Genomic DNA, 9,710 nt, shown 5'->3' with positions numbered 1-9,710 from the left:
ATATTGAAAAATATAAGCACTAGTTTCCCATATATGGAAATGTATTATGTAATATATTGCATTATATTTAGCAGTGTATTCCTATATATTTTTTGTTTCGTAAGGGAATACTGTGTCTAATATGTAACTTACGCAGATTTCATGTTTCTTGTTTGCTGAACTGTATAAAAGCAGTATTTCCCACTGCAGCCTCGTGTATGTGGATGAATCACAGCACGTCTGCCCGTGTGATATTGCTTCATTAAACACCTACAAATTTTTCTGATTTCTGTCTACTGAACCTGGACATTTTGTCACAGAATTGACCCATTAAAATCATGAAAACTCTCAAACAAGCAATTCCTCCTGTAATTTAAGCACATGTCCATGGATCTTTTTAATCAATGTCATAATTTTTTAAGGGAAAGTGTATATCTGGGTCACCAGTTCTTTAAAAAATATATTTTTTTAATCACATTTTGCCTCCATTAGTTCATGTTAAATGGTTAAATACAGTTGAAACATTCTGTCAGTAATATGAGCTCACCAAAACAGCGTATATAATAATTAGAACAGAAAAAAAGCTGTTAAACACAGTTGGGATAATTAGCATATCACACCACAGGACATTAACCTTCCCGTAGTGTTTCATGTCAATTACCGATACACATACTGTATTTCAGGTTCTCTACCATGTCCTTTTTCCACTTCCAACCTCCAGTGTTTTTTGAAAGGGCAAAGGCATATGCATTGTGAGTTCTTCAGAAAAAGTGTTGGAAAAAACATCACACATACTGATGGTTGCTTGTTGAGCGCTATGAGGTCCAGCAAATGAGGCTATTAAGGATTCAAAGCAGTTTCTGATACAATGAAGCTGCTGGAACTTTGAAGAATAAAAGCAGCGTTGTCCTCCTAACTGCCACGGAGTTGACTGCACTGATATTTGCTCAGAGAGACAATTCTAGGTCTGGGAAGTCTGAAACGCTCCTGTGAGGCACTCTGTCTGCTCTGCAAGTCTCAATGTCATTACAAAAAGTCATTTATATAAAACTTTAAAAGGCCGGCAAATGAGATTGCAAATTGGATCCTTTTGAAAATATCTAGATGGTATTTTTTCTCTGACAGATTCAAAAGAAATACAGAAAACACTAATTGAAATTCTGACCTATGAAATTAAATAATTGATCTTAGAAAGGATAGTTTACCCAAAAAGGACACTAGAGAAAACAATATTATGAATAGAGAACTCATATGTTAGCCGGAAGCAACAGATTGAAGTTAAAACATCCTAATAATGGATTTGTTTATTACAAACATGCAGCTTTTCACTTCACAGGATGTTAATTGATGGACTGGAGTCGTGTGGATTACTTGTGGATTATTGTGATGTTTTTACCAGCTCTCATTCTGACGGCACCCATTCACTGCAGAGGATCCATTGGTGAGCAAGTGATGTAATGCAAAATTTCTCTAAATCTGTTCAGATTAAGAAACAAACTCATCATCTTGGATGGCCTGAGGGTACAATTTCAAATGTTCATTTTTGGAATAACTATTCCTTTTAGAAAATAAACAGGGTCAACAATGTAACAATGTCTGCTTTCTTGTTGTGTTTAACTGCAGCATGAGTGCTGATCACAACATGAGCTCCCTTGTTTTTGTTGGTAAAGGCCCTCTTTTTGACATCAGGATCTTCTTACACAACCCTGTTCTCAATCACAATTATTAATGACCAGCAGAGAGTCAGGAGCTGTCAACATATGTGCTGTTTGGAAATGTGCATGCAATACAGAATGAAAACTTGAGTTTTCCCAACACAAATAATGGGTAACACTAAATAATTCAAAGAAAAGCAGAGATTTCCAAACCTGAAACATGTTTAAGGACAAAGGCATGCACAAAAGCTAAACCAACCTGTTCAAATCTCACAGTTGTTTGAGTTGGTTTTTAAAATGCCAGCCATCATTATTCTTTTTTAAATCATGGAACCTGAAGATCAGAACAGCACAGGCTGTGGTGATAGACTATGCGAACTCAAGACTCGCTCTCACCTTTTATTTTCACTTTCTTGCGTCACTTAATTTACAGCCACCTCTCACACACAGTTACACAAACAAGACAGGTATCTCTCAACTGCAAACACACACTGAAACACTTGAACAGGAGGAGCAGCCAAAAAAAGTAAATCACCCAAAAGCATCCTAGACAGCTCATTATAGAGTCGGAGTAGTTCTTCATGAAACACAAGACTAGTTAAAGTGTGCACAATTTTAAGGTAATAGTAAATTAAATTAATAAACAAACATGTTTAATGAGGTTAGAACACCCCAAGCCTTTTTTAATAAAGGTAAGATTTTTATTTATTTATTTAAAAAAAATTTTTTAAAAATAATTTCTTGTGACATGGGGCTCAGTTTAGTGTTGTAATTATTGGTTTAAGTAACAAACTATGCAGTTGTAAACATGTTTTGTCAATAAAAATCATCACAAATGAAAATGTCTATAGGTCTGTAAATAAATTTACCATGTTAAAGTAATAAGCATTCGCCAAGCCACATTCATAAGCACATTCCCTCACAATATGAACATCCCAGCAGATGCAAAGCTGCCCCAACAATTAGACAAAACAAGAGAGTTTAATAAAAATGATCCACCAATCAGTTTTGTCTGTGTTGCTCTACACATCAATAAGAGCGAGTTTTATGATTAATGTGCATGTAAAAACATAATAAATAGTATGCATTTCTGGACTTCAGGATTCAATCCCTGTATGGAAACTCAGATATATATTTCTAAATCACACACAAAGACAAATCCCAAAACAGATGGGGCACATCATTTCCACTGACTGCACAATTCTCAACTGAGAAGATATCCAAATCTCTAAATCTATACTATAATGTATTTTCATTTAATTGTAAATAACTTGCAAATTAATCTTAGGCCATTAGTATTTTCACCAAAAAAAAAAAAAAAGGTTTACGCCAGTTATTTTTATCTTTTGCTGTATAGACAGACTAAATCTAGAAAAACTGTGGTAACGTCTCCAAGATGCTTTTCTAGAAACCTACCTACAAAGCTACAGTAAGTACTGTGACAAGTTTTAACCACTTGTGTAAAAATGCTGTAAAGTGAGGATGCTTTCAAAAATAATGTCATAAATAGATTTTATTTATCAATTAACTTCTATTAACCAAATCAAATCAACATTTGGTGTGACCACCCTTTGCTTTTAAAACAGCTTTTGTCCTACGTAAACTTGCGCATAGTTTTTCAGGAAGGTTTCTTCAAGTGTCTTGGAGACGTTGCCACAGTTCTTCTGGATTTATTTGTCTCAGTTTTTTCTGTTTCTTCATGTAATCTAAAATGGACTGGATGATGGTGAGCTCAGAACTCTGTGTGGAGCACTGGCTGTTGTCAGACTGGTTGTGCATACAGAAATCTCACTGGATTATTACAACGTATGGCAAAAGGAATGTTTCTAAATGTAAACTGATATTTCCTACTGACACACTACAGCAAAAGATAGAAATAATTAATAACCTTTTTTTTTTTGGTGAAAATACTAATGTTCTAAGACTTCTGCACAATAGTGTGTGTGTGTGTGTGTGTGTATATACATAGATGTACTAACCAACTCTTAGCCATTCAGTGAAAGTGAATGCACTTTGATTGTATGGAAAAGAGCAGCTTGGATCTCCTTTTGTGTTTGATGATAGAAAGAAAGTCACACAAGTTTGGAAGCACATGAGGATGAATAAACAGTGACAGAATCTTAATTTATAGGTGAACTATCTTTTTAAAATAACACACAGATGTCATGTGATGTGTTCCTCTCATTCCTTTCCTCTGTCCCCCTGTGAGTATGATGTAAGTAAAGATTTTGGTTATTATCTGACCAATGAACACACATTTTGGATATGTTTTGCCTCCACATCCATTCCTGTTAATTTTCTTCTCCAAAAAGAGGGATCCACCTGAGCCTGGTAATGGTAGATTGCCGGTCTAAAATAGTTAATAATTTGATTTTTTTTTTTTCCCCACAGAGCCAAACAATTTTCTCTGTCTTCCTCCGCTCACTGCTGGATGTAATAAGATGCTGGCATAGCGCGTTGGCATGAGTTCCTCATTTCCTTATTTTAAAGCATGTCAACAATGGCACATCGAGTTATTCAGCTGCACTCTTATTATTAACAATGCAATGCAAACAGAAGAGTACTGTGAATGTAAAACTCAAGCACCCCGTCATTAAGTTCATTATGGACGTCAACATCATTTAAATTCAAGCACGTATACTTACATCCACTGTCCTCGGTTCTTCTAAAACACTACAGGAACACGCTGGCCATCCCCAAGGGATGGATGCCAGGCACAGCATGCATAAGTAATACCCTGTTTTCTGAATCTCCACACAGAACAATTACTCTCTCCAGGAGAGTTCTGTGTCATTAAAATTGAAATGTGTTTATTTTTAAATGCATTCAAATTCATCTTCCCTCTTGCCACTTAAACTGTCAGGTATAGTGTTATGGGCACTGCAGAGTGAAAAGGTGAAAAAATACCTACATTCTTCATGGTTAAATAACGATACAGAGAGGCACCTCAATAATGAATGTTTATTCATTAACACTTCAAAAAATCCCAGAGTTTTACATTTGGAACCACCAAATTAATTCAGTGAATTGTCATGCGTCTTAATGAGCTTCGTGATAAATCATTCAAAACAGTCAGCGGTGACCCTGGTGTGAATTAATAACAGACTGGAACCTGCAGTGATCCCCAACATGTGTTTGTGTAACCAAACTAATACATAATTTCGCTGTTTTTACAGTCGTAATTTGAAGCTGACTGAAACACGGGGGGAAAAAAGAAATCAAAATTTTAATAAACTCTAATATGATAATGACCTACAACTCAGGAGCACATGGGCTCCAGCATAGTCTGATTCTCCATCTGTCTTTCTCACACATCCAGATAAACACACACACACTCTCACACTCCTCTGTTCTATTTCCATATCAAACAGGACTTGTTTTGCTCCAAAATTCCATGTTTACTTGCCTCCACTTGCAGGTGGTGTGTCAGTCAGATGAAAATGAAGAGACAGGCAGTGTGTGTGTGTGTGTGTGTGTGTGTGTGAGTGTGTGTTGGTAGGGGCTTTATCTTAATATTTGTCTAAATCAGACATCCAGAAGTAGTTTTGCTGGCGCAAAAACAACATCAGAGTTAGCTTGGTTACAATTTGGGGAACAACGGATTTTCGTGTTATAGTGCAACATGGTTTCATCAAGATGGAGAGAAAAAAAAACATACCTGTGATTTCCAAATATATTTAAAGGCATATAAAATCAACAATGTCTCATTCTTGTATCTTTCAACACCTGTATGACTTTTTTCTTCTTCTGTGAAGCACAGATGATGATATTTATATATATAAATATACTATACTACTGTTTATGCTCAACCAAAAATAAAACTGTATAAACAAAAATAAAACTGTAAAAACAGTATTATTGTGAAATATTATTACAATTTATAATAAACATTTTCTATCTGAATATATTTTAAAATCTAATTTATTCCTGTGATGGCAAAGCTCAATTTTGAGCATCATTACTCCAGTCTTCAGTGTCACATAATCCTTCAGAAATCATTCTAATATGCTGATTTGCTGCTCAAGAAACGTTTATTATTATTTTCAATTTTAAAAATAGTTGCTGCTTAATATTTTTGTGGAAATAGATAGTGATACTTTTCAGGATTCTTGACGAATAAAGTTCAAAATAACTAGAAATATTTAGGTTTTGTGAAGCCAGTGCCTTGCATCATTTAAACACTTCTCACAGTCTTAGTTCACGGTTCACATGTTTCTGCTCGAGCGTGCATTTTTGTTGACATTTGCAGGTCTGATTTTAAAATATGCTCGCATGAAATTATGAGTTGTCATCACATGTACACAGAAGTGTTGCTTTACCGTGTGACCTAAGCAGGGAAGAAGAGCCAAGATGTACTTTAGATGCTATTCCATATGACAGGCACAGTTAGCAGTGAATAAATAGAAGAAAACTGATGAATTTACAGTCCAAACAAGCATCAATGCTGGGACATTCAGCCCAAAACATCTGGCGATGAAGCTCTGACATATGTGTGGTCTCTGTCAAACCGCTAACTATATTTCTAAGATATTCTACTATATTCTCCATAGACCAGGCCTTACAACTCACCTTGGTGGTTTTGATTTTGTTCCCAGAACTGCAGGACCAGCCGGTGAGGTCAGGCAACACTTTACACTCTTCACCATTTAAGCATGGCTCCATTTGACACCACCACTTCATCCGCACGATAGACGCTGAAAGGGAATGAAAAGAAAACCAAGTGAAAGACAGGAACAACATACAGTACCAACAAGAAATTATATATAGAATTTTCTTACATTTTTTGTGGAAAAACATGCTAATTTTTTAGGACACTTTGATAAACAGAATAAAAGTATAATTTTTTATTAATTTTTTAAATCTTACTGACTCTAAACTTTTGAAAAGTACAATTTTGTAAGTACATTTTTAAAATTCTTTTATTCAGCAAAGACAAATTAAACTGATCAAAAATAAAAGCAACAATGACTGACCTTGTTATCCTGTTTAATATATCGCTACACATTTATTACAAAGTGAATAAATACAACAAGGATATAAAATACTGATTTAGTTTAAATTATTTACTTATGTGAGAAGAAAGAGAAAGCAGAATGATACAAGAGACATAAAACTAGCATGCTTTTTGCCAGAGACAATAGTCCAGAGTTCAGAGTTAGAGTTTATATAAAACTGCATTTTGCATATGTTTTCCACAACAGACCAATGGGAATCTAGTATTCCAGGGATCAGCATAAGAAGACCGTATAAAATCACAAATAACTGAATTGGACTGAAAACACATCGTGAAATATTGAGTTCTGTTAAATTTTCTCAAGTTTCCACCTGCTCAAAGGCATACAAAAAAATGACCATGATATCACACCCACATAAACTCACTGCCCACCTCTCAGACACACATAAACCCACACAGAAAGAAGAACGTGCATGCTAGAGCTACACAAAAAGACACTAGCCATGGCTGATTAATGCTCCATGCTGACAAAACCACATGACAGACCAGTATATGTTGGATTTTGGACACGGACACAGCATGGGTCCCTTAACCTGCAAGACTTGCGCTGGCCAACCAGCTTCATCAGAAAGACAACGCTGGTCATGCTAGTCTTTTCAGCAGGATATTCAGGGACAGATCCAAATAAAGTCAGCAGCGACTTTTGTAAAATGGTCATATCCTGCTTAACACAATACATGTGCACCCCAGGCACAGTAATGCTATTGAAGATATGAGAAAATGTATGAAAGTGAATGTGGTATTACATCTGGATTTTTCTTTCAAAACTTTTTTCTTGACATTTTTTCTAAGAATGAATTATGAAGACTTTGAATCGAATTCTGCATGATTCTGCATTATCATTTAGAGTAGAGGAGTTTTTCCTAAATCCAAATACTAGAGAATCATCACTGAACTGGCAAAAAAGGCATTATATAGGGTATATTATTGAGGAATATAATTCATATTAATACATTTTATTAATAAAAAATACCATATCAGCCATCGGCCAACTTTGGACATTTACAGATACAGGTGCATCTCAATAAATTAGAATGTCGTGGAAAAGTTAATTTATTTCAGTAATTCAACTCAAATTGTGAAACTCGTGTATTAAATAAATTCAGGCTACAGTTGTCGTATTCCTCTTGTTAAGCCACTCCTGAACCACAGACAACGTCAGAGGCGTCTTACCTGGGCTAAGGAGAAGAAGAACTGGACTGTTGCCCAGTGGTCCAAAGTCCTTTTTTCAGATGAGAGCAAGTTTTGTATTTCATTTGGAAACCAAGGTCCTAGAGTCTGGAGGAAGGGTGGAGAAGCTCATAGCCCAAGTTGCTTGAAGTCCAGTGTTAAGTTTCCACAGTCTGTGATGATTTGGGGTGCAATGTCATCTGCTGGTGTTGGTCCATTGTGTTTTTTGAAAACCAACGTCACTGCACCCGTTTACCAATAAATTTTGGAGCACTTCATGCTTCCTTCTGCTGATCAGCTTTTTGAAGATGCTGATTTCATTTTCCAGCAGGATTTGGCACCTGCCCACACTGCCAAAAGCATCAAAAGTTGGTTAAATGACCATGGTGTTGGTGTGCTTGACTGGCCAGCAAACTCACCAGACCTGAACCCCATAGAGAATCTATGGGGTATTGTCAAGAGGAAAATGAGAAACAAGAGACCAAAAAATGCAGATGAGCTGAAGGCCACTGTCAAAGAAACCTGGGCTTCCATACCACCTCAGCAGTGCCACAAACTGATCCCCTCCATGCCACGCCGAATTGAGGCGGTAATTAAAGCAAAAGGAGCCCCTACCATGTATTGAGTACATGTACAGTAAATGAGCATACTTTCCAGAAGGCCAACAATTCATTAAAAATGTTTTTTTTTATTGGTCTTATGGAGTATTCTAATTTGTTGAGATAGTGAGTTGGTGGGTTTTTGTTAAATGTGAGCCAAAATCATCACAATTAAAAGAACCAAAGACTTAAACTACTTCAGTCTGTGTGCATTGAATTTATTTAATACACGAGTTTCACAATTTGAGTTGAATTACTGAAATAAATGAACTTTTCCACGACATTCTAATTTATTGAGATGCACCTGTATATTGATATCCAATTGTAAAAGCTCATCATCTAATAGGTACTTAACAACAGTAATAATTTAACAGCATTGTTAAAGGTAATCTTTTTCAAAGCTCAAACTCCATTTTTCATACTTTATAATGTTGTGATGCCTAAATTCATTTTTAGTGTTTTATTTTTCACTCATTTATAAAATACTATAGAACTTTAATACTGACAATGTATTGGTTAATTAATTATTTGTTTATTGTATCCGCCAGAATTTTAATATTGGTGCATTCCTAAAAAAATCCCTTCCTGCAGAAAACGTAAAACAGAAGATACCTTCAGCAAGTAAATACCCAAAAATATCTCTTTATTGAAAAGTCAGCAAACTGGCAGAGCAGGATTAGATTCACACCTCGAAGCCTGGGCTAAATTTAAGTAGAGTGACAGCTTTGAGAAAGCCACCGTTTTATTTTGCTGGAGTTTAAAATCAAATGGAAGTCCAACCTGTTTCTGAAACAAAAATGGAGCCAACAGGAGTTTGCAAACCATCAAATGCAGCCGGGTTATTAATATTAACTAAAACTAGAACTGAAACTAAACCTATAAAAAACACTTTCATTACTCAAATTTTAATGAAAAATATAATAAAAACTGTATAGACATATTTAAAGAAAAAACTAATAAAACAACAAAATGCAGCAACAAAATCATACTAAAATGCAGCTTATGCTGTCATACAAGTAATTTTTAGTTTGCAACATGACAGTGATTATGGACTGTATTGACACCTCTCGACAGGGCCGTTTCTAGTAGGGATGCACCGATACCACTTTTTCCAGTACTCGCCCGATACCGATACTTTTATTTTTGGTACTTGCCGATACCGAGTACCGATACCAATATTTTTATTGCATTTGTAAATGTTTTAAATATTGGGTACAGAAACCAAAAGAGTATGTATAATGTTAGCTGGTTAACTTCATTTATCAAATAGATACAGTCAAACCAAAATCTATT

At 35.4% G+C, this 9,710-nt stretch overlaps 1 protein-coding gene across 1 annotated transcript in view; it reads right to left on the bottom strand.

Annotated features, from left to right (window-relative positions):
- Positions 1–5,727: 5,727 nt before the first annotated feature.
- The window catches only part of LOC107741317 (protein FAM19A4), a 6,047-nt gene continuing 2,064 nt past the window's right edge, over positions 5,728–9,710 (bottom strand). Inside the window, exons 4-5 of the mRNA XM_016554013.1 lie at positions 6,204–6,328; positions 5,728–5,961 (exon numbers count right to left, since the gene is read on the bottom strand). Coding sequence (XP_016409499.1) covers positions 5,950–5,961; positions 6,204–6,328 — 137 coding nt within the window. The 3' untranslated portion in view covers positions 5,728–5,949. The remainder of the gene's footprint in view (positions 5,962–6,203; positions 6,329–9,710) is intronic.

Source organism: Sinocyclocheilus rhinocerous, unplaced genomic scaffold, assembly GCF_001515625.1.
Source record: "Sinocyclocheilus rhinocerous isolate Xijiao unplaced genomic scaffold, SAMN03320098_v1.1 scaffold1758, whole genome shotgun sequence".
Taxonomy (NCBI): domain Eukaryota; kingdom Metazoa; phylum Chordata; class Actinopteri; order Cypriniformes; family Cyprinidae; genus Sinocyclocheilus; species Sinocyclocheilus rhinocerous.
This window is presented reverse-complemented; position numbering and strand designations above follow the sequence as displayed.